General features: G+C 41.3%; 1 protein-coding gene and 1 non-coding gene across 2 annotated transcripts in view; one reads left to right on the forward strand and one right to left on the reverse strand.

Annotated features, from left to right (window-relative positions):
- PRIM2 (DNA primase subunit 2) overlaps positions 1-24,572 on the forward strand; it is a 349,057-nt gene that overhangs the window by 161,369 nt on the left and 163,116 nt on the right. The window contains exon 7 of the mRNA XM_056137376.1: positions 18,224-18,291. Within this exon, the coding sequence (XP_055993351.1) occupies positions 18,224-18,291 (68 nt within the window). The remainder of the gene's footprint in view (positions 1-18,223; positions 18,292-24,572) is intronic.
- LOC130044760 (U6 spliceosomal RNA) lies at positions 15,373-15,479 on the reverse strand. The gene has a single exon (XR_008795498.1). It is a non-coding gene; the product is annotated as a U6 spliceosomal RNA (small nuclear RNA).

Consider the following 24,572-nt stretch of genomic DNA (forward strand, 5'->3'; position numbering starts at 1 on the left):
GCATGTGGTTCTCCAAGCCCAACCAGAAGTGATTCCCGAGTCCAGAGCCAGAAGTAAGTCCTGAGCAATGCCAGATGTGGCCCCCAAACCATCCTCCGCTGCCACACACTAAATAAATACATGAAGGAAAAGCCGACGTAGACACAGGCAGGTAAGGGTTCTTTAAATTTTCAGGCCATATTAATTTCGTTTCATTCCTACAATTTCCTAGTTATTGTCTCTGAAAAGAGATAGAGAAGGTCATATCCCCCGAGGGATATAGGACAATCTGCCTTTCCTTTAGAAAAAGGAATTTACTATGTATTTTTGATTTACTAGGTGTCCTAAATAAGAAACTGATTTCTTCTTCTTCTTCTTTTTTTTTTACTGATTTGTTCTTTTATATTAACTAAATACAGGGTCTTGGGTTTTGTTCTTGAAAGAATTGTGTTCTTTGTAACTCTTATAGGTTTAGAAATGTGAAAATATCACTGATTCAGGTTGTTTTTTGTGATGATTTTTGATTTTTTTTAAACCCCCATCTCAACCCAAATGAGAACAGAAGCCCAAACCCCAAAGCAGTAAGGTGTGTGTTGTGGGGGGAAGGTGGAGGATTTCGGACCCCAGCTATGTTTGTTGAATCATTTCAAGCATGTTGATCTCATTTGCCTCTATGTATTTTCAATTGTATCAAATGAGTCTTGACTAAATTTTTGATAATCAAAACCTTTTGAAAGTGCCTCTTACCTCATGTTTGTTCGGAATGCTGAGGTGAAAAGTCCAGTTGGCATTGCGTGAATGCCACAGGAAAAAAAACAACAACAACCCTGTTATGCTGTTCTAGTTCCTTTTCATGATTTCCAGTTTTTAATTATGTCCTTGTCAAGGAAGTTATTATTTTTAGCCCTATTCTGATTTGTTTTAACTATAATAAGAAGTTTTTCTTTTTTTTAAAATGAATAACAAGCCTTTTGTTTCAGAGGCCAAACTTCTTTGTGCATAACTGAAAGCATCTTAAATATTTAAGAAATGGAAAATCTTCTGTAGGGTAGCACAATTATACAGTAGCCTTATTTATAATTAAAGGAAAACCAAACTTCAATTTCCACCGAATCAAATGAATCAGAAAATAGTGCAATGTCTGATTACTTCAGGCTGGAGAAATCAGCGGAGTTGTGGAGTCACCCTGGTTTATTCTACACTTAACGAAAACGCTTTCTCATCCTCAGAGTCGGCTTCTGAATTAAGAAAGGAATCAAGGTGCTCTGAGGCAGCAGGGAAAACGAAGACACGGAAACAGGAGAGACGTAGCTGAAATGTTAGACACACATAAACACACTCAGCATCCATTGGCAAAACACAAGAGCTGTGTTATTAGCCATCTAGTGAGTTGTACATTTGGGTCAGTGGTTTTAAGTCATCTGTAGAAAGAAATGGATCTCTGATTCCTTCCAGTTGATCGGTTGTTTACAATCACCTAAGGTTCTCCAGTTCTTTAAGTACGTTTCCAAGGACTGTGTGTGGTCATACCAGAGATTATCGTCACTGAGATTTTAGTAAAAATCCTTCCCGCACTTTCACACCATTCCACATTTTTTGGGTCTTCACTTTTAAAGTTAATAAAAGCTTAGATCAAAGGGAAAAAAGTTCTTGGGGGAAAAAAAGAAGTACTTATACACATGGTTTCTTGTGTCAGTTTGGTATTTAAAAGTAATTTTGAATCGTTTTTGATATTAATTTTAGAGAACCCAATGAATAACTCTTAAGTATATGTGGTTAGACTAGATTGTGTAACATTTCCGATGTTAGAAGGGTATATGGTGTAGTATTAGAAAGGAGGTAATAGTAGCTGCTAATGGTAGCAGTTATTAGCTTATTTCCAGTGTAGTGAACAATGAGCTTATCTCTGATACAATAAGGAGAGTAAAGAATCAAGAACTGCTCTTTAAATAAGAAAAACTGTATGTCTCTGATGATCCTTTGAATTTCTGTGGTTTCTGTTCTCTTTCATTTCTGATTTTGTTTGTTAAGGTTCTCTCTCTTTCTTTGTGAGTGTCGTTTATTATTTTTTCAAAGAACCAGCTCTTGGTGTCATTGATCATTTGGATTGTTTTTATTTTCTTTCTTTCTTAATTTCTGCTCTAAGTTTTATCATTTCCTTCTTCCTGCCTGATTTGGGCTTCTTTTGTTGGTCATTTTCTAAGATTTTAAGCTGTGAAGTTAGATTATTTATATAGGCCATTTCTTCCTGCAAATCGATGAACAACGGGAGGACAGTGACAGTGACATTTCTTCCTTCCTGATGTACACTTGCAGAGCTATGAGCTTTCCTCTTAACACAGCTTTTGCTGTGTTCCACAAGTAGCTCACTCTCGTTTGTTTCCAGTAACCTTTTGATTTTCTCTTTGATTTCCTCTCTAGCCCACTTGTTGTTCAGTAGGGAGCTGTTCAATTTCCAGGTGTTTGATTTGAATTTCCATGTCTGTGTGTGATTTACTTCTATTCTCGGTGCCTTATGGTAGATACAACTTCTATCCTCTTAATTTTATGAAGGTATGTTTTGTGGCATTTTGTGACTCAGCATGTGATCTATCCTAGAGGATATCTGCTGTGTACTGAAGTAGAATGTATTTGGCTTTTTGAGGATGACAAGCCCTGTATATATTTACTTGGCCCCTCTCTTCCATTTCATCCTTCAAAGCCAATATTTTCTTTTTTTCTTTTTTTAATTTTTATTAGTGAGACATCATGAGGTCCAGTTGTAGACATACAAATTTTTGTGCTTAGGTTTCAATTATACAATGATCAAATACCCATCCCTCCACCAGTGCCCATTTCCCACCACCACGGGTCCCAGTATCCCTCCCACTCCCCATCCCCCCCATCCCACCCTGCCTCTGTGGCAGGGCATTCCCTTTTGTTCTCTCTCTCCTTTTGAGTGTTGTGGTTTGCAAAAGAGGCATTGAGCGGCAATCATGTTTGGTCTATAGTCTACTTTCAGCATGCAAAGCCAATATTTTCTTGGTGAGCTTTGGTCTTGTCAATTTATCAAAAGTGACAAAACAAATGTCACCTGCTATTGTGTTTCTGCGAGTGTCCTTCTTAAAATTTATTAGCAATTGTTTTAAGTATTTTACTGGTTCCTTATTGGTGCGTATACGTTTAGGAGTATGATTTCTTCTTGATCATTAGGAAATGAGCTTCACTGTCTCTTGTAACCTTTTTCAGCCTAAAATCTATGTTGTCAGGTACTAGTGTGGCCACCCTGACTTTTTTTGAGAGAGTTGTTTGCTTGAAGAATTATTTTCCAGCATTTCATTTTGAGTTTGTGTTTGCTCTGGCTATTCAAATACGTTTTTTTGTAGGCAGCAGAATGTTGTATTAATTTTTTTTTTTTTTTTGCTTTTTGGGTCACACCCGGGTATGCACCGGGGTTACTCCTGGCTCTGCACTGAGGAATTACTCCTGGTGGTGTTCAGGGGACCATATGGGATGCTGGGAATTGAACCCGGTCTGCCACAAGCAAGGCAAACGCTCTACCTGCTGTGCTATTGCTCCAGCCCCTGTTGTATTCAATTTTTAAATCTATTTTGCTGTGCTGTGTCTTTAAATTGGTGCATTTAGACCATTGACATCAGAGATTACTTTGAGAATCTTTGTGCCACAAAACAAGAGAACCTTGAAGAAATGGATAAATTCCTGGATTCCTAAAACCTCCCAAGGATGAACCAAGATTTGGCATATCTGAGTGAGAATGAGAACAATGACCTTTGTGCCTAAAGCACCAACTTCTTTTTTCTCACGGACTGATCTACAAAATTAAAAAACTCTGATTTTAGAACACATATTCTAGAAGGAGGAGGAGACAGGGAGGAGGGGGAGGGCGAGAGCAAAGAGAAGAGGGAGAGGAAGAGAGAGGGGAGTGGTGAGAAGAGGATGGGGGGGAGGAGAGGAGAGGAGAGACCACTTTGGTGGTGGGAAATGGACATTGCTGAAGGGATGGGTGTTGGTGATCCTGCTCATATCGCCATTTTTCTGGGTAGTCTTTTGAACATTTACTATAGATACAGTTGGCAACTCTGTTTCACATAGAATTCCTTTTTCTTGTTGTGTGGAGGGGTCACGCCTGACCGTGTTCAGTGATAGCTCCTGGTGGGCCTCAGAGACCATACGCAGTTCTGGGAATTGAACCCATGTCATCCGCATTCCAAGCAAAAACCCCTGGTACTGAACATCAACCCTCATGTGTTTTTTTCTCCACTGATAGAATTTTGTGAAAGTTACGCATAATACAATCTTGGTCAAGATTCATGTGAACAGTAAAGGAACAGTTTGGTTCTGGAAATTCCCAGAGAAGTACATTTCTTATAAGAAATTGTCAATTTAAATATGATATATGATATATAACTTTAGGGAGACAAAAATGATGACAGGATCTTAAGGAACTTAGAACTTAGTCATTGTCTAAAATTTATTAAAATGAGTGAAGAATTGGGCTGGAGCGATAGCACAGTGGTAGGGCGTTTGCCTTGCATGCGACCAGCCTGGCCGAGCCGGGTTTGATTCCTCCGCCCCCTCGAAGAGCTTGGCAAGCTACCGAGAGTATCTCGCCCGCATGGCAAAGCCTGGCAAGCGTGACGTATTCAATATGCCAAACACAGTAACAACAAGTCTCAAAATAGAGACGTTACTGGGCCCGCTGGAGCAAATCGATGAACAATGGGAGGACAGTGCAATGCGCAGTGCAGAGTGAAGAATCTAGAAATTTAATAGACAAATGTCAGGGCATTTTCCTCTCTCTCTCTCTGTCTCTCTCTCTCTGTCTCTCTCTCTCTCTCTCTCTCTCTCTCTCTCTCTCTCTCTCTCTCTTTGTGGTAATTGTAGGAATGAACACAGAGAATAGGCAGTGGGTGTAGTCAGGCCTAGAGCCATCTCTAACTCTCCATTCCACGGGTATCACCTCTGTCTTGGTGAACTGGGTGGGAGGAAATAAGGAGTGAAAATGTGGTAATATGTTTTCTAAGCTAAAGCATTCAAGTATGTAGGGCCAAATATTTTGGGCAATGTGTATGGTATAGATAGAGCAATAGCAAGACTGCTTAACGTAGCAGTGCAGGAAGTAAACATTTTTTGTACAGTAAAGCTATGTATTCTAGAATGTGTTCTAGAACATGTGTTCTAGAATATGTGTTCTAAAATCAGAGTTTTTAAATTTTGTAGATAAGTACATGAGGAAAAAGAAGTCGGTGCTAAATTTAGGCACAAAGGTCATTGTTCTCTTTCTCCTCAGATGTTCTGGGGGCTCCAACTGTTAAAACTGTTTTTAAGCCCCGGCAGGGTCTCGGGGATAGTGGTACTTACTTCCAGCAGTTGTGTGAAAACTAGAATGTACTAGAACTCCCAGTAGACTGCCCTGCATGTGGCAAAATCCTGTAAACTGCTGATTATGTTGCTGCTGCTACAATTTCTCAACTGCCCCCGCTCCCCCTCCTGCAGCCCTCCCTGCCTGTCCCCCAAAGAGCAATCCTTTAAGAGAGCAAACAAAAGGTTGACAGTTCAGTCTTTGCGGTGCCGATATGAAAAGCAGAGCCAGTTGTGTTCCACTCGCCAGATCTGACTTTTGCCTGTGGAAGGTCCGACTGTGAAACTGCTCACTATAGCAGCTTATGTCTTTATTTTTTTTTTTTAGCAAAGATCATCAAGGTATTCTGGAAGTAAAAATGATTTTATGGGTGTTTTAGTCTGAGGATGAAAATTCAATCATCCATGCCCATTTATCTCCGTGTACCTCTTAATATCCCCTTTTTTGTTGCTCAAGCAATTGTTTTACGTTTCTAAGTGATGGAGAGCATCAGTAAGGTGCTTAGGTTAGCCTTTTGGGTAACAGGCTTCTTTTCACCCCACAGATTTCATGATCCAAAATCAGCATCGGGATGTCTGTTTGCCGTATTCCCAGGTTTACTCTCTTAGTTCTTCATATCATCCAGCCCCCTGAACTGGAAATATCTTGTTAACTCAGCACTGTTTAATATTCTTTGGAAATTAAACTACTTGGGCATGTTTAGAGCGCAAATGGAATCTATGCGTTTTGCTTGACAAGGTCGTTGGTTGGTTTTTCGAGCTTACATATTGAAAATCATGTTTACGGCCAGCTGATAGGGGAATTTCCATGTACCAAAACATTGTACTGATGAAACCAACTCTGATGTGAAGATCAAGAGAGATGATATGTTTAAGAGCCCTGTGAAAAGCAGAAAGTGCTGTGGGCCTTGGAGGACTGGACTGCTCCGATTGGAGATGAGCAGTGTGTTAGCGAGGCAAGGAAAACATGAAACGAGAACAAATTTAGTTCTAGAATCAAGGAGGAATAAAATGTGGAACCTCACAGTTTGGGATTTGTAATTGGGATCTGTTGCTCTTATAAGAAGCGGTAGTTCAAAAGGACTCAGGGTTTTCTGTTGTTAAAGTCAATGAAGTTAAAAGAGCAGCTGCTTGTAAAAGTTAATTTTACTTGACATCTGCCTTGGTCTTCGTAATAAAAGTGGTGGTAGCTCTGTTGAACAACCTGTTTTCTTATCTTTTTGTTATTGTGAAAAGACGTGGCCTTTTGATTTCAGAGATAGTTTTTTGATATACAAGCTGTGTGTCTCTTAAGAGTATCTGTGTGTCTTCAGGACAGGTAGATTTCTCCCTAGCTGGAAGCCTGCTTCAAGAGCAAAGGGGAGAAGGCAGCTGGAATAGAGAAAGGATCACTAAGAAAAAGATGGCTGGAGGAATCGGTCGGGATGGGAGGTGTGTGCAGAAAGTAGATAAAGGACCAAACACGATAACCTCTGAGGGTCTGTATTGCAAACCATAATGCCCAAAAGCAGAGAGAGAGTATGGGGAATATTGTCTGCCATGGAGGCAGGGGGAGGGTGGGAAAGGGGGGTATACTGGGGATATTGGTGGTGGGGAATGTGCACTGGTGGAGGGATGGGTGTTTGACCATTGTGTGATTGTGACCCAAACATGAAAGCTTGTAACTATCTCATGTTGATTCAATAAAATTAAAAAAAAAGAGTATCTGTGTGTCTCTAAGATACTTTATTTTATACTATATTATTTTATATGTTAATATAATATATTATTTTATATATAACATATTTTATATGTTATAAAATAATATATGCCTCTGCCAATTCCTAGGAAAGAATTCACATTCCAAATTTTGAGTTGCTATTCTTGGACAGTTACAGAGTGCAGTAGGAGCCATTTCAAGTCTTGTATGAATGAGAATTTAAAAACATTTGCAACTTTTTAAAATGTTTCCCAGTAAGGAAAACTGTCCACAAACGATAGCATCTTACTTTTAATTATTAAAACTTAGAAGCAATCAAGATATCCTGCAGGTGGTAAATCGACCAGTGAAATTTGGTGCATCCAGATGATCAGATGTTATTAGTGTTAAAAATAAATGAGCTATCAGGTCTTGAAAAGCTGTGGAGGAATGTTACTCCATATTTCTAAGCGAAATGAGTCAGTCTATAACGGCTGCATCCCGTATGATTCCAGCTCTGTGACATTCCGGGAAAGGCAGAGTGATGAGAGAGTAAAACCATGAATAGTTGCCGGAAGTTCGGGGTGAGAGAGGGATGGATCTGCAGAAGACGGCGTTCATTGATGGTGTTGCGACGGTGTATGCTCTGTGATGTGAGGGTGATGGTTATTTGCCCAAACCCAAAGAACATACAACAGCAAGAGTGGACCGTAATGTAAACTGGGTGAACTCTGGGTGACAGTGGTGTATAGTGTTGATCCATCACTCTCGTGAGGGTCGTTGATAATGTGGGAGATGCTTCACGTGTGGGGCAGGAGGTAATTAGGAATTCTCGGGCCCATCTTCTCTATTCTGTTCTGAATAAAAGCTCCTTCAAGAGACAGAGTGCTGAAAGTTAAAAGCCACACTAAAGGAAAGTCACCTAAATTTGACCTCTGTCATTTGTAAATGTACATAAATACCACCGTCTTAATATTGTGAGTAGAACATTATCATACGCAAAGAAGTGTTTAACTTGTTCTCGTTACCTGGCTTGGGTTTCTTTCATGATTAAAGTTTGATATTATGGTATGTTGTCAGTCCCTTGAATTTCGTACGGAAGCTGGAATGAGTGGTAGAGGGTACGAACACGAGAGAACAAAATTGAGCAATATTTTCCAAGGGAGCATTGTTTTCCTGTCATTTTTATGTGTTTTAATTTAGCCAGTGTTGGGTGAACAGTTCAGAGAGAAGGGATTTATTATTTTAAAATGAAACCACCTCTAGTTCTTCATTTTCAAAGATTGAGTCACCTTTGTTTTCCAAGTGTCTGTTGACTCTTTAAGAACTGTTTACCGTATTTACTCATGTAGTTAACCTCTTCGAATGTTCTTATTCTGGCCTTTCTGCTCGTTATCTGAAGAAAAGCCTGAAGTAGTTTTTCTCTGTACTGACCCCTTTAAAATATTTTGTTTTGAAGTAGCAATGGGCTGACAGCACAAACTTAACAAAGTTTTTAAGAGCAGTAATCTCAGAGGTGGAGAAGAGTGCTTTTCTTAGGATATATTTTTGTTCCCTCTTAAGTAAAATCACTGAATCAGAGTGTGCATTAAAAGAGTTAAATGAACTGCAGGTTGTATTCCTTATCCTATAAATCTATAATTGCTTAATAAAATCAGTGCTGTAAAACTTCTAAGCCTGTTGGTAAAATTCCTTGTCTCTCTTATTAGCTTTCACCCAAGACTGCACATACCTGGCAGGGTTCTCTGATGTCCTTCTCCAGAGCAGACTTTGACGGTCAGTGTTACACTGTTTCCTGAATATTACTGGGAACAGTGTTCAAAAGAATACTAGTCAATGAGAATTGGACATGCCTGCATTATGCATAATCGCTGTGAAATTTCTACTTCTTCTTGGTTTTACCTTCAGCTTTTTTGCCCTTGACACTTAAATCTAGATTATTTTCCTATCGTCTACTAGACTCTAAACTCATCTATATTCAGTTACTTTTTGAATATATACCATCATAAATTTTTTACATTCAGCATGCCTAGAAACTAATAATTTTCTTTACTCTTCTCAGTCTTTTTGTTTCTATAACCACTGCTTTGCAGTGAACAGAATTAACCTGCCTGGATGTTTTCTATTAACTTGAATTTTTGGTTTAGGAATAAAGTTCAGCAGAGTATAACTTTTTCATATTTCTGTCCTCCCTCCCTTCCTCCCTCCCTCCCTCCCTCCCTCCCTCCCTCCCTGACTTTCTGCCTCCTAGCCACTGGGTGCTCAGGGATTACTCCTGAGGATGCTGGGAAGCTATATGGTTCTGGGGATTGAACTGAGGTCAGTCTCAGTCACGGCAAGCGCCTTGACCTCTGCTATCTCTGACTCATGTGTGTCTTTCTATGCTACTGTCTTTGCTATAACCTGGTTCTTCATACTGGATCCATGGGCTCCCCTCTACAGACAGAACTCACAGTTCTTTGGATTGCTAGATTATCAGTCAGTTCTTCTGCCCATCATCTTGTGAACTACTTCAAGCACAAATTTATGCAGAAATAATAAAGCACTAATATATCTCTAGGACCATAGTTCTAAAAATGGCCTTTTTTCATGTTACTGTCAGTGAAAAGTCTAAGAAGAAAATATTCTGTGTTTGCCTTACTCTTCAACAGAATCAGATATGCTTTGCAAGGTTCTTCTGTCTTTGAGTTGATTAATCCTCTAACTAGCTTCTGTCTGATTTCACTTTCTTTTTTTGAAAGGGAGGGGGGGGGGAAACTGTATATCCCTTTGGGATAGGAGTGTTTTGAGGCAAGTATTTTGGATTCCCTTTCTAAAACAAGTCCCTACCTGAAACTACAACCCATTTATTTAGTACTGTACCCTTAAATATGTTAACACAGAATTGATTTTTCCAAACATTGTGTACAAATGACAAAGGAGGTTTCTTTATGTGGGAATAAGTGAGTCTTGGAAGAGTTATTTTGTCATGTGTTTCTTCCTTTTTGTGAAATTCTGCAAGTCCGTTTTCCAAGGTTTTTTTTTTTAAAGTAAAAGGTATTCACAATAATAGACTTGGAATTTTGATATGCGTTAAATTTTTTTAGTTAAATTGGAAAACATATATTTAGGCAGTATTTTTTCTGTATTTGTTCTATTTTAATATCACCCCGTACCATGTACCAAGGGAGAAAAAACCCAAAACTTCAACAAAAAAGTAAAGATAAGAGATGAAGAGGATGGAACCATGACAGGGCAGTTTTTTTGTTTGTTTGTTTTTAGTGGTTTTATTAATAGTATGTACATAATTTGGGGGTTCTTGTTTCCTTTGAACCTCAGTACCGCAGTTTGAGCTGCATTGAATCATGAGTATTTGCCCTCCTTTTAAAGGGACAATTTATCACTTATCACTTAACTTCCCGTTAGTCGTCAATTTGCTCGAGCGGGCGCCAGTAACGTCTCCATTTGTCCCTGTCACGTGCTAGTGTAGCCCAATGGCATCTCTTCGCTCCGGGAACATGGAGGGCCTCAAACCGATCGTTCATGATCTTGACAAAGAAGTCTGACCATCTGGTAGGTGGGCGGCCACGCGGTCTCTTGACATCCCGTGGAATCCAATCAGTAACAGCTCTAGTCCAACGGTCGTCTTTAAATCTCATTACGTGACCAGCCCATCTGATTTTCGACACCTTGGCAAATGAGACAGTGTCCCTGATCCTTGATCGTTGATGGATGTCAGAACTCTGGATTCGTTCTCTCATTTGAGTGAAACGTGATATTCCAAGCATAGCTCTTTCTATTCTTCTTTGGGAGACCTGAATAGCGTTCTCATCTTGTTTTTGTAGGGCCCAGGTCTCTGAGGCATATGTTAATGCAGGAAGAACAGTGGAATCAAAGAGATGTGCCCGGAGCCGGAGGTTCTTCGTCCTCTTAGCTATTTCTTCGACGTTCTTGAAGGCGTTCCAAGCCGCTCTCTTCCTCCTGCACAGCTCGGGTGCCAGGTCATTTGTCATGTTTACCTCTCGACCTAGGTACACATAGCTGTTGCATTCGGAGATGGTCATTCCATTGAGAGCGAATGGGGCGTCAGGAACAAGGCTGTTTCTCATAAACATTGTCTTCGTAAGATTCAGCTGTAGTCCTACCTTTCCACACTCACGGTCAAAGTCGGCCAGCATTTGTGCCGCTTGGCTGATGTTTGGTGTTATTAAAACAATGTCATCAGCCAAGCGGAGGTGGTGTAGTTGCCGACCATCTATCTTCACTCCCATTCCTTCCCATTCCAGTCGTCGCATGATGTTCTCGAGGGTGGCACTGAAGAGTTTCGGTGAAATGGTATCACCCTGCCGCACCCCTCTCTTGACATCAACGATCACTTCTTTGTAGAATGGTGAGATCCTGGTAGTGAATCCGCAATACAGCTCACGGAGGATCCTGATGTATTGGGCTTGAATGCCCTGATTGGCTAGGGCTTCAATGACCGTAACTAAAAAAATAAAACTAAAAGTTACTGCATTTAGTCGGAAATTAAATATGTATGACTCTTCAGGTTGATAGGTCATATTTACTTAAGAAAATGGTCGAGAAACAAGATCAAAAGGGTCAGTGTCTCATGCAGAGTTTTAAGGAAAACCTTCTTAAGTTATAGTTTAGGGAACTTGATTGCAATAATGTTAATATCTATGGTATTGATTTCCAAAATCACTGCAGCTTCACTGTCACCAAAATGCTCAAGACCCTCCTCACTGTCCCTTTCTCACCTCTATTCTCATTACCCCCTGTCTTGTTACCCTTGCTTGGTAATCAGCTTGGTAATCAAAGCCAAAGGTTTGTCATCCTTCAGTACTATCTAGAGTGACTTTCTGTTGGAAATATTTGAGGGAGGTGAGCCTCTTATCCTTTCTTCAATGTTTATAGAGTGCCTACTTAGAACACAGGCAGTTCTGAGGAGGAGGAGAGGGGGTGAGTTTTGGGAAAGATGTCTAGATGGCAGTTGGAATTTACATATTTGTGTCTGGGGAGGTGGTATGAGGGAATGGGACCTGGAGTCCTATGCTCTGCCACTTGAAGCCACAGCCCAGCCCCACTACATCCTGGCCCCAAGGTACGTATATGGCAAACAAACACATTCTAGGGGAAAGGGGAGCTCAGATAGAGAAGGGAGCACCAAATAAACGGTGTTGTGAGGATCCTCCCAGGATGGGAGAAGCATGCTGAAAGTAGACTATAGACCAAACATGATTGCCACTCAATGCCTCTTTTGCAAACCACAGCACCCAAAAGGAGAGAGAGAACAAAGGGGAATGCCCTGCCACAGAGGCAGGGTGGAATGGGGGGGGGGGGTTGGGGGGTGGGAGGGATGCTGGGACCCGTGGTGGTGGAGGATGGGCGCTGGTGGAGGGATGGGTACTTGATTGTTGTGTAACTGAAACCCAAGCACAAAAAATTGTAAGTCTACAGCTGTACTTCATGGTGTTTCACTAGTAAAAATTAAAAAAAAAAAAAGAGACCATTTTAGAGAGTGAATATTGTGCAGTACCCGAGTAATAAAATATAACCGTGGAGAGAGTGTCACCTTACCAAGGATAGTTATGGGAAATCTCTGGGGAGAAGGCAACTTGCAACGGAAGTAAATCCCAAATGGCGCCAAGGAATCTTTAGTGCAAGATTAGTGGGAATTTTTAAGGCGGGATGTTTGTAGGCTTGTGAGTCTTGACGAGGTTGATTCTGCTTGAAACACGAAGGGAGGGCCAAAGTACAGTTGGTAAGGCATTTAATCTTGCATACAGTTGATTTAGGTTTAATCCCCAGAACTTCATATGGTTCCCCAAGCACCACCAGGAGTGGTCCCTGAATGAAGAACCAGGAATAAGCTTCTAGCACCACCAGGTATAGCCCTAGCAAATGAAACCAAAAAGAAGTGAAGGTTATTAGATCAGAGGTGCTGGGACCCAGTCTGACATTGATTTGCATGAGGAGTGTGGAGTGTTTTGTGTTGGCTTGGAGCCATGGACAGCACCATGGACAGTGTGGGGCCAAGCCCAGCACCAGAGCAGGGCCCGTGCCTGCCCCACTTAGCAGCCTGTGGTTGGTTTCCTTAGGACTAGAGTCACACTGTTAGACCGGATGCCCCACAGGTCTGTGAGATATTTGTTGGCACTAAGAAGAAAAGTAAAGGTAAAGGTAAAGGCCCTCCCGTTGATCGTCGATTTGCTCGAGCGGGCCCAGTAACGTCTCCATTGGAGACTTTGTTGTTACTGTGTCTGGCATATCGAATACTCTCGGTAGCTTGCCAGGCTCTCCGAGAGGGGCGGAGGAATCGAACTCGGGTCGGCCATGTTGGCCGCTTGTAAGGCGAACACCCTACCGCTGTGCTATTGAAGAAAAGTAGTGGCTGTTTTTAAAAAGAATATTTAAGGGCCAAATGTTTGAAGTTTCGTACACAAATACATGATAAAGTGCGAGATTTACTCGGTGTTACTGATTTTTTTTTCTTTTTTGGGTCACACCCGGCTATGCACAGGAGTTACTCCTGGTTCATGCACTCAGGAATCACTCCTGGCGGTGCTTGGGGGACCTTATGGGATGCTGGGAATTGAACCTGGGTCAGCCGTGTGCAAAGCAAACGCCCTGCCCACTGTGCTATTGCTCCAGCCCCTGTTACTGATTTTTGAAGGAGAGTTTTCAGTCTGTATTCTGTTATACTTGTGTGTGGGGGGGGAAAAGCACAAACTTTGCTGTACCTGATTCTGGAAGGTAGGCATATTCTTAATAAACGGAGGACATCTTAATAGCTCACCTCTGACGACTCACCAGAATAAGAAATAAGCTATAGTTAAGCCAATTTTTTATTCTGGTTACCAGGAAACAGCCCTAACACAAACAGCAGATCATGTAGTTGTTACAGATATAAACTGTGATAGATCCCCCTTTTCTCTCATTTTTGCTAAGTGATATGCAAGGACATCCTGCATTTTCTATTAAAAAAATGCAAGAGCGCCCTGAGCGGAAGCACAGTGGCTAGGGTGTTTGCCTTGCACGTGGCTGACCCGGGTTTGATCCCTGGCATCCATAGGGTCCCTGAGGCACCACCAGGAGTAATTCCTGAGTGCAGAGCCAGGAGCCGGGCGTGACCCAAAAAGCAAACAGAAAAAAAAAAATCAAGAGCTGTTTTTCAAAGTTTATTTGAATTAAATAGTAATTTCAGTGGTACAGGGAAGTCCTAAATGCTGCAGGCCTTATTCTAGTAGTACGTTGCTCTCTTTGAAAGACAGTTGTGAATTCATTTTATTTTGATTTAAACTTGTTTTGCATAAAGCAGGAATTTGAAAAGTTACCATTATGAAATGTAGACATGATATATTTTCATCAGTGAATGGAAGCATATACTTGTAGAGTTTTGAGTGCATATTCTCACTAAATGTTTACTGCATAGTTGTTATTTGGAGCTGTAAGTGTGCAGTGCCCCCTTCTAGTCCAGTGGATGTAAAAGTAGTTACTTGGGCTCAAAGAGAAATTTCAGCAGACAGGGATGGTGCCAGCAGTCTCTGAAATTGAGTTTACATTCAGTCAGCAAAAGGTCAGCAAACAGATGGCTTTGTTACTTTGAAGGAGCCAGGAGAGCTTTATTCCCTCCTTTCCTTGACTGGGAGAGATAGTGCTCTTTTTGAAATGCTAATTGTTTTCAGAGTTGGAAATGAAACCTTAGGGTACCTAAAAAATCTTCCTTGAAATAATTTGACTTAACAGTATGCATTTTTTAGGACCAAGACTTGGTGATTCCGCTTGAAAATAATAGCTTGAAAATAGTATTTGAACTTGGAAATACGTTGAGGGGTGCAGAAGGGGTGGGAAGAGAATCCAGTGGTGCCCTGGAAACTGCAACGTTGGCAAGTGTCTGCCTGATAAGCCTCCACTGTGTCTGTCTCAGGGAACAGGCAGAGGCTGAGAAGCCACTCACAGTCCCGCATGCACACCAAGTGAAAAGAGCAGGTAGGAAGGAGAGCGGTGGATTCAGAGTCTCTGAGAAGCAAGATATACGTTTAATGAAGGCTGGGGTTAGCTTTCATTTGGCAAGTTTCTCTGTATTCGTTGGTGTGGAGAATAAACTAGGAAAGAGGTGAGATGAAAGCGGAAGCTACAGTGAATGGATAATTGATATATTGATTGATCGAGGAGGGAAGAGGGGAAGACTTAAGAGCAGAAAAATACTTCCTATGTGGAATGAAGAGACATTTAGAAGCACTCTGCCGTAACTGAGGAGTTTGTTTTCCCTTAAAAACGACAGATGGACAGAAGCAAAGTCCAGTCTGTTCCCTTGGTTTATTGAAAATTGACTTTTTAAAAAAATTATTTACTTATTTATTTATTTTGAAAAAAATATGGAACACTTAACGAATCTGCGTGTCATCCTTGCGTAGGGGCCATGCTAATCTTCTCTGTATCGTTCCAATTTTAGTATATGTGCTGCCGAAGCGAGCACAAAAATTGACTTTAAAATACCTAAATTTTTATAATATTTTTAAGACTATAACTTTAGTTTCAAGCTATGTAATCTCTTGAACAATGGAAATGACATTTTTTGCAAAGGGATTTGCCATTAGCAGGTATAGGGCACACTAAAGTTTTCTGTTTACAAAACCTTGATAAGATATTATGCGTCGTGAAATACTGGAATTAACATTTCTTTGTGGTACTTGAGAGATTTTTGGTTGTGCTACAATTGTAGCAAAGACTGGTGAGAGCGCAGCAGGGCAGGGAGCTTACCTTGGGTGAGAGTGATCCAGGTTTGATCCCCAGGACCCCATCTGATTCCCTGAGCCTTGCCAAGAGGGATCCCTGAGTTCAAGACAAATTATCTTTATTAACTGGATGTTTACTTAGTCAGTAACTTTGTTGCATGTACTGAGATTCTTGCTAAGAATTGGGAATATTTCTTCATTATTGATCGAACTTCGTGTGGCATTTTAGGGCCAACATGTTTTCATATATAATGTATTTAGTACATGTTTGAGAAGTGATGGTGTTAAAAACTATTATATTGAGGTAATAGTGGTTTATAAGAATTATGTTTTATGGGTGTGTTACCGTGCCATGCCAGATTGCCAATTTCCTTTCTTCAGTGTCCATTGAACCTTTTCAGGCCATTCCTCCCTTCACTTGATAACCTCAGTTCTCCTCTCAGATTCTAAGGGTTTTTCATTGGATGTTGTCTCTTCGCTTGCTTTGTTTCTTTTTATACTTATGAATGAGATCATCTGCTATTTATCTTTTTTCAGATATGTGCTGTGAAAAATCAGATTTGATAAAATGTCTATTTTTAGTTTTCAGAGTATTTTAATATATAAAATAATCAGAGGGATTTTTTTCTCTATAAAAACAAAGGGTATTTTTCAGTTTGCTTAGGTCTTGAGGAAGGTTCTTTTTATGAATTGTCAAGTGCCTGTAGAATACAGGAACAATTTTGACATAATTGAATCCAGAGGAATCTTATGTTTTTGTTTGATTTATTAAGGTTGCTCCAAACTGTGTACTTATTTTGGATGAATGTTTCTTCATTTCTTTGGGTTTAATTCTTATAGAAAAAAGTATGCTCCCCTTCCTCCTCCACGTAGACACACACACACACACACACACACACACACACACACACACACACACAGAGTGGTTCTTAGTGGCTTACTCTTGGCTCTTTGCTTTGATCACACTAGTGGCAGGTGGGGTTGGGGAACTGTATGGGTGACAGGGATTGAACCCCCGAGTCAGCCATGTGCAAGGCAAGGCACCTTACTTGCTGTCCTGTCTCTCTGGCCCAAGAGAACTTCTCCTAATAACAAAGAAATGTCAGAGAGATAGCTCAGCTGGCTGGACTTATGCTTTGCATGGGTTTTGTACCCCTAAACAGTTCATAATAAAAAGAACAGAGAGAAATTTGTAGACATATGTGTGATTGCAATTTTGTTTGAGAATTTCACATTTTAATGCTATATTGTCACTATGTAACATAAGGCTCTGGTTCTTGCATTTTGTTTCTGAAACCAATTTGATATATTTCGATATTAAACATTTGGAGTTGCTTTAGTATATTTGGCGTTGGTTGTGTATGTGATTCTCCAAATGAAGGAATGCATAGTGTGTGTGTGTGTGTGTGTGTGTGTAGTGTGTACATGCACCAGTACTTCTACATGTAATCAATTTTCCAGCGTTTTAGCTCTGGGAAATGAAAGCCCCTCTTCACAGTTTCTTTATCATCCCAGAATCAGTCCTATCTGACTAGTTGATAAAACCTGAAGATTTCTCCATGTTTGTCTTAGTTTTTGAGCCACACTCAGCGGTGCTCAGGGGATATTCTGGCTCTGTACTCAGGAATTACCCCCGTTGATGCTCGAGGGACCATATGGGATGCCGGGAATTGAACCCAGGTCAGCCATGTGCAAGACAAGTGCCCTACCTGCTGTACTATTTCTCTGGCCTCAGGTTTCTCTGTTTTCATTTGCAAAGATAGTATTTTCATGACTAAGGGTTTTGTCCAGTTCCAATGGGAACTCCTGTGTGTGTGTGTGTGTGTGTATGTGTGTGTATGTGTGTGTGTGTGTGTGTGTGTGTGTGTGTCTCACACCCAGTAGTGCTCAGGGGTTACTCCTGGCTCTGCACTCAGGAACTGCTCCTGGAGGTGCTTGGGGGACCATATGAATGCCAGGGATCGAACCCAGGTTGGCTGTTTGCAAGGCAAATTCCCTCCCTGCTGTGCTATTGCTCTGGCCCTTTGGTTTTAGTCTTTGCCTTGCCCTTTTTTTTTGGTAAATGCAGTGACATGCCATACAAACTTTGTAATCACACCTTGAGTCACATAATATATGTATTATGCATTATGCATTTAATCACATGGTATGTGTATTATCTTTCTTTATAGTTCTTTGATTTAAAAGAAAACGTCTTCTTTTTTTTCTTTGCAAGGGAGCTGGGCACAATCAGCAGTTCTTAGGGCTTACTCCTGGCTCTGTAGGCTCAGGGATTACTCCTGGTGGGTCTCGGGGTGCCACATCTGGTGTTAGAGATGGGACCTGGGTACACACGGCAGGCGTCCTACCTGCTGTACTATCTCTTTGGCCTGACATCTTCATATTTTAAGGATACCTTTCCCTTCTTCCCATATTTTGTGTTGATTATTCAAATTGTTTAGGTTTGGCCTTTGTTGCTTTTACTAATCCTGCTCTCTGCCTTTAGTTAACAGCCCGATCGCTGCCTGCCGTGCAGTCTGATGAGAGACTTCAGCCTCTGCTCAGCCACCTCAGGTAAGCTGACGGCACAGCCTCCTCGTGCTCAGAAATCAGGAGCATTCAAGCAGATCAAGCATGTCGCAGTGGTTCAAATCCTTTCGTTTAAGGAAAAATTAGAAACTCTAGAAAGTCACGTAGCTTTATTTTAGATATTAAGAGAGGAGAGAGAACAAGAGAGAGGGAGTGAAGTTAGGGAAGAAAAATTATGAAGTCCAAACTGGGATATGAATGACTTCAAGATGAAGTACTCCTACAAAAAGACGCCCCTCCTTGTTTTCATTCTGTGAGATAAGTACAAGTCATTAATATTACGTACTTGTTGAGTATTTGTTTTTTAAACAACGTACTTGTTGAGTATTTATTTTTTAAACAATGTACTTGTTGAGTATTTATTTTTTAAACAAGAATTTATTTAGTGAATTACGAAGCTGGTAATAACAGGGTTTCAGGCATACAATGTTTTAATCCCAAACCCACCATTAGTGTCATTGTCCCTCCACCAAGACCAGGGTTCTCTTTCACCTTCCACGGCCTCCTTAGCAAGCTCTGCACTGCACTGTAGCACCGTCCTCCCATTGTTTGTCGATTTGCTCAAGTGGGCACCAGTAACGTCTCCATTGTGAGACTTGTTGCTACTGGTTTTGGAATATCAAATACGCCACGGGGAGCTACCCAGGCTCTGCCGTGTTGTGGGCGGGATACTCTCGGTAGCTTACCAGGCTCTCCGAGAGGGACAGAGGAATCGAACCCGGGTTGGCCGCATGCAAGGCAAACGCCCTACCCATTGTGCTATCGCTCCAGCCCTTTAGCAAACTCATTAAATTTAATTCTTATACTTCAGACTTATGCTTACTAAAGTGTTGATGCTTCTGGGTCTCCTCATTTCTAGGGTGTTTGCATGATTAAGGTTTAAAACCATTCTTTTTCTCTTTAGTTTCATTCTGGATGATGTCTAAACTTTATAGTCTTGGCATATGAAGTTTGTCTGGAAGGAACCTGTACTAACCACGAACATATCATTCAGCGTAGTATACCTTACCTTCAGTTCCAAAAAAATATGCTGCCATAATACCTCACTACGACCTTTGCATCACAGAACTTATAATTGTTAGAATCATTTATCTCCCTGTCTAATTTTTCCCTTATAATATGTGCTGCTTGAGAGCTTGTAAAGTGATTTTATATTATATTTATGTTTGCGATGACCTGGGCAGCATGTGGCAACAGACAGAAATTGATCCGTGTTTTATTGAATGAATGAGTATTATAATATAATTTTTCCGCATAAAGTTTTTATAATTTATAAATCATATAGTCATCTCCCCCCCCCATAAAACCACGGTTTCAGATGATATGTAAAACTAAAGGGCTGAATCTCATATCTAGTTAGTTAACGCCTGATTGTGTGCAATAAAGATGGATTCTCCTTCTTCCACCTCAGTATGGCAATTGTCAACTAGAATTTAGATTAAGTACTGACATGTCTCTTTGAGTCCTTGAAACTTGCACAAACTGTACGTTCATTTAAGGCCTTCATTCTCTGTGGAGTTCCGTCAGGACTGGTTGCCAGGCAACCAGAGCTAGATGCTACATGTAATATGCACCAACTGATGTTGCTTTTTTTATTATTATTAAACCAAATGGTTTCTCTTTTTATTACCACTTCAGAGACATCTGTATGGAGGGTGGCAGCTGATATGCATAGTTTGATACTCCTGTTCTACAAAGTAACCTTGTGATATGTCTGTCAAGCATCTTACATCGTATTCTTCCCACTATCTAAAAGTACATTTTTTCTGTTTACTTTATTTTCTTAGGTCAAAATAGGAAGGCAGTACTGTTTGGTTTGGGAGAAGCTAATGATAATGTTGTTAGGAGAATATAATCATTGATTTGCATGAAGTATAATTTAATGCTACCTGCAGGGTATGGTCATTAGGAGTTTGAGACTGAGATCATTGTTAGGTCTAATTTTGTTTGGTGCATCTACTGATCAAAGAGGAATGATGAATAGCATTTTAATTAAATTTGTCAATAAAACTAATTTGGGAGATGATACAAATACCTGTAAAAATTTAAGCAGCAAGAGAGGTCTCAGATCATTTTATAGGCCTTATTGAGAATGAGTGCAAGACTTTGCTGATCTAATAATCCGGGATATTGCCTTGCAAAATCTATTATTCTGAAAATGTAGAAATGCTGAGTTCAAATATTCCTAGCTGATCCCAATTCTCTAGTTAAAAGTTAAGCACAGAAAGCTATTTTTCCTTCTGAATATTAGGGAATGGCAGACCTATTTATTCATCAGTGGCATTCTTTCTTTCATTAGACTGTGTGCCTGTTATGTGCTTGGGAGAAAGAAGACACGAGATCTCTGTTCTCCAGGAATTGCAATTTTTGGTTTCATTTGGGAGACACTTAAACACTTTATGCAACTTGTAAACCTTTCTACTAGAATTATACCTGAAGTTCACGGTTTTATTAATTGAGCTGTGTGCTTCACTGAGTTCTTTCCCTGAGTAATGGGGCCACAGTGGACTTGTTCTGGATTCTGCTCTCCCTGGCATGTCGTAACTTGTGTGCTCACAGTGCATACGACGGTTGGACTCACCTTCAGTTTGTTGTGAGGGATGGTGTCAACACACAAGGAGACTAAGGGAAAACAAGGGAATTAAGGAATGAATATGGTTGTTGGGATTTATAGTTTTTGTCGCATTCACGGCCGGATGACATCTTATTATCTCATTCTTACTTTGGACAACCTGGCAGGCTACCGAATGTAACCTGCCCACACGGCAGAGTCTGGCAAACTCCCCGTGGCGTACCCAATATGCCAAATACCAGTAACAATGAAGGGTCTCATTCTCCTAACTCTGAATGAGCTTTGAATATGGCACTTTTTAAAACAATCTCAGGGCTAGGACAAAGGAGGCGTTACTGGGGCCTGCTCGAGGCTATCGACGAATAATAGGATGGTCGTGATCGTGATCGTGGTGGTTGTTGAGCTTATAGGTTCCGTGATTTGTGTATGTGTGTTTTGGGCCACACCCAGCCGTGTTCAGGGCCTACTCCTGGCTTCTGTACTCAGGGATCACTCCTGGTGGTGCGTGGGGACCAAAAGAGGTACCCAGGATCAAACCCAGGTCGGATGCCTGCAAGTCAAGTGCTTGACCTGCTGTGCTGTCTCTCTGTTCCAAGCTTAGTGGTTTGTGATGTTTTAAAATTGAGATGCCTGTGGGGCACATGGGAGCAGTGTTTGCTAAGTGGGTCAGTAACAGAGCCACCGTGTCGGAGTGAGGCTCAGGGTGGGAAGAGGTTTTGCTCATGACCTCTGTGACCCATGGTGATTCAACCAGGGGAGTAGTTGAGTGTTCAGGGAGAGAATACAGAATGGAAGCAAGAGGAGAAGTGGCTGTGGCCAGAACTATGGCATCTCGTGTTTAACTGACTTGTGGTGGTCAGTGATAGAGGCGGACGATGAGTTCCAAATAGAAGCCAGTCAAAAATATCAGGAAGGGGGCTGGAGAGATAGCACAGCGGGGAGGGCGTTTGCCTTGCATGCGGCTGACCCGGGTTTGATTCCCAGCATCCCATTTGGTCCCCTGAGCACTGCCAGGGTTAATTCCTGAGTGCAGAGCCAGGAGTAACCCCTGTGCATCGCCAGGTGGACCCAAAAAGCAAAACAAACCAAAAAATATCAGGAAGGATTCGGAATGAAACAAGAAACACAGGAAGGGCCAGTGATTTCAAAGATGTTAAGGGAAATGTTTCAGAAAGGGATGGTGAGCACTGTCAAATGCCACAGGAGAGTCAGATCAGAAGTACCATGGCACCTGGATTCACCCCTCCTTGCCCTCTTCCTTTCCTCTCCCTTTGTTCTCCCCCTCTCCTCTCCCTTTCCCTCTCGTTCTGGAGTTTTCTGGGACACACCCACCGGTGCTTTGGAACCATTCCTACCTCAGGAGTGACCACTAGCTGTGCTTAAGGGCCGTGTGCTGGGGATTGAACCGGGATCACTGCAAAGTGGCCCACCTGCAAGAAGCAATGCCTTACTTAACTCCTGTACTCAGGCCCTGCATCACATTTTCCTGGCTGAATTGTATAGTGGGGTTATATTTCAATTTTGAGATGTTGAAAGTATTACAAGATATTCCTGTGAATGTAGAATTTTTTTTACAATAAATGTATTCAATTACAAAACATGCTAATTATGTACCCATGGCATAATATTTATCAAATGGCATTAGATTTTCAATATTGCATGTTAAAATATTTTTATTAATTAAGTTGCAGATGATATAAACAAGACTAGAGAGAAGAGGTTGTAGCCCAGATTCTATAAGTGATAACTTAGGTGTCTGATGTTTTTCTTATTAAAAATTATGCCTCTAGGGGCCTTGCACACATCAGTGGTATAGAGGCATCATAGCTGTATTTATCTAACGCACCAACATGACTATGTGCATGGGACTCAAACTACAATAGTTAAACTCTAAAATGTGCCTGGTAAGGAGGCAAACAGGATAGCAGTGGTTTGGAGGATCAGGAGGTGGGTGGGGATCTGGGGTCATTGATGGAGTTGAAATTCCTGAAATTCTGTTGACACTTTGTAAATCCAGGTGCCTCTTTAAAGAGAAGTGCCTTTCCCCCAGTGTATATATCTTCCTCCTTTATTTCCAACCTTACGATGGGAAATTATTGGAGACAGCACATAATGGCTCACTTTAATAGTTGTTATCGGGGCTGGAGCAATAGCACAGAGGGTAAGGCGTTTGCCTTGCATGCGGCCAACCCGGGTTCGATTCCCAACAACCTGTATGGTCTCTTGAGCACCTCCAGGGGTAATTCCTGAGTGCAGAGCCAGGAGTAACCTCTGTGCATCGTCGGGTGTGACCCAATAAGCCAAAAAAAAAGTTGTTATCATTTTTGTTCTGCCTTTAATTAAAGAACAATTTTTAAAGGTGTCATTTCTCCCAGCTTTATTACTTTGTTTAACTCAGCAACAAAGTAGAAATCAAAGTAAGATAAATTAGCCAAGCGAGGTAGTATCTACAGTCACTGCTCAGAATCCAGCCCAGGACTGACTTGTGGCAGCTCCTCAGTTAGTCGGCAGAGTTTTATTTAGATTGACCTTTATTTTCAAAATCATTAATGTAACGGGATTGTCTGGCTTGGTATTATTGCAGACTGCTTTTGTAATTTTGTTCCTTAACACAGCACATCTCCTTATATTGCACATGCCTCTAGAGTATATGCTAAGGCAGATATTTTTTTTAAAAATCAGAAATACAGTCCCTCTATAAAACAGCTCTCCCCAATGTTGAGAATAGTAGAGTCCTCAGTATTTTCTTCATGAATTCTCATTTTGAAAAGTCTTATGGGCATGTGTGTTTGCTAGAAAGCGGCTTAGCAGAGAGGCACTTCTGGGTAAGGAATGACCCGAAAGCCTTATTACGGAGGGCACGTGCTTCAGTTGACTCTTGGCTTTCTCTTTCCTGTTTCCTGCTTCTAGCAATACTTGAACCTACTTCCTTTTCTGCACGAGCAGTGCAAGCTTTTGGTTGTGTGGTGATAGTGAAAGTGTTCTAGTTACCTTTTAATATCTTAATAGGTAAGGTAAAAGGTAAAGGCCCTCCCGTTGATCGTCGATTTGCTCGAGCGGGCCCAGTAACGTCTCCATTGGAGACTTTGTTGTTACTGTGTCTGGCATATCGAATACTCTCGGTAGCTTGCCGGGCTCTCCGAGAGGGGCGGAGGAATCGAACTCGGGTCGGCCATGTTGGCCGCGTGTAAGGCGAACCCCTACCGCTGTGCTATCACTCCAGCCCTAATATCTTAATAAATTAGAAAAATATATTCATTCCCACTATTTGTTAACTTTGAGTTTTTAATTTTGCTGGGGAGGGGGGTCACACCCAACGGTGCTCAGCTCTTACTGGCTCTGCACTCAGGAATCACTCTTTGCAGGCGGAGAGGACCATATGGGGTCCCAGGGATCAAACCTGGGTCACTCATGTGATAGTCAAGCATCCTACCTGTTATATTATTATCTCTATACCCCACTACCCCTTTTAAAAACTATCTGTATGGAATGTGATCTTGGTTGACTTATCACCTGTCAGCGGCATTTAGCCCCTTGTGTTACAGATATATCAGGTTACTTTATGATTATGTACAAAGGAGCTAATACATGGGGGCCCTTAGCCCTCATCCAAGTGTATACTCAACAGTGGAAGGCCATTCTCTCTCTCTCTCTCTCCCTCTCTCTCTCTCTCACACACACACACACTCTCTCT

Source organism: Sorex fumeus, unplaced genomic scaffold (genome assembly GCF_029834395.1).
Source record: "Sorex fumeus unplaced genomic scaffold, SorFum_2.1 ptg000124l, whole genome shotgun sequence".
Classification (NCBI taxonomy): Eukaryota; Metazoa; Chordata; class Mammalia; order Eulipotyphla; family Soricidae; genus Sorex; species Sorex fumeus.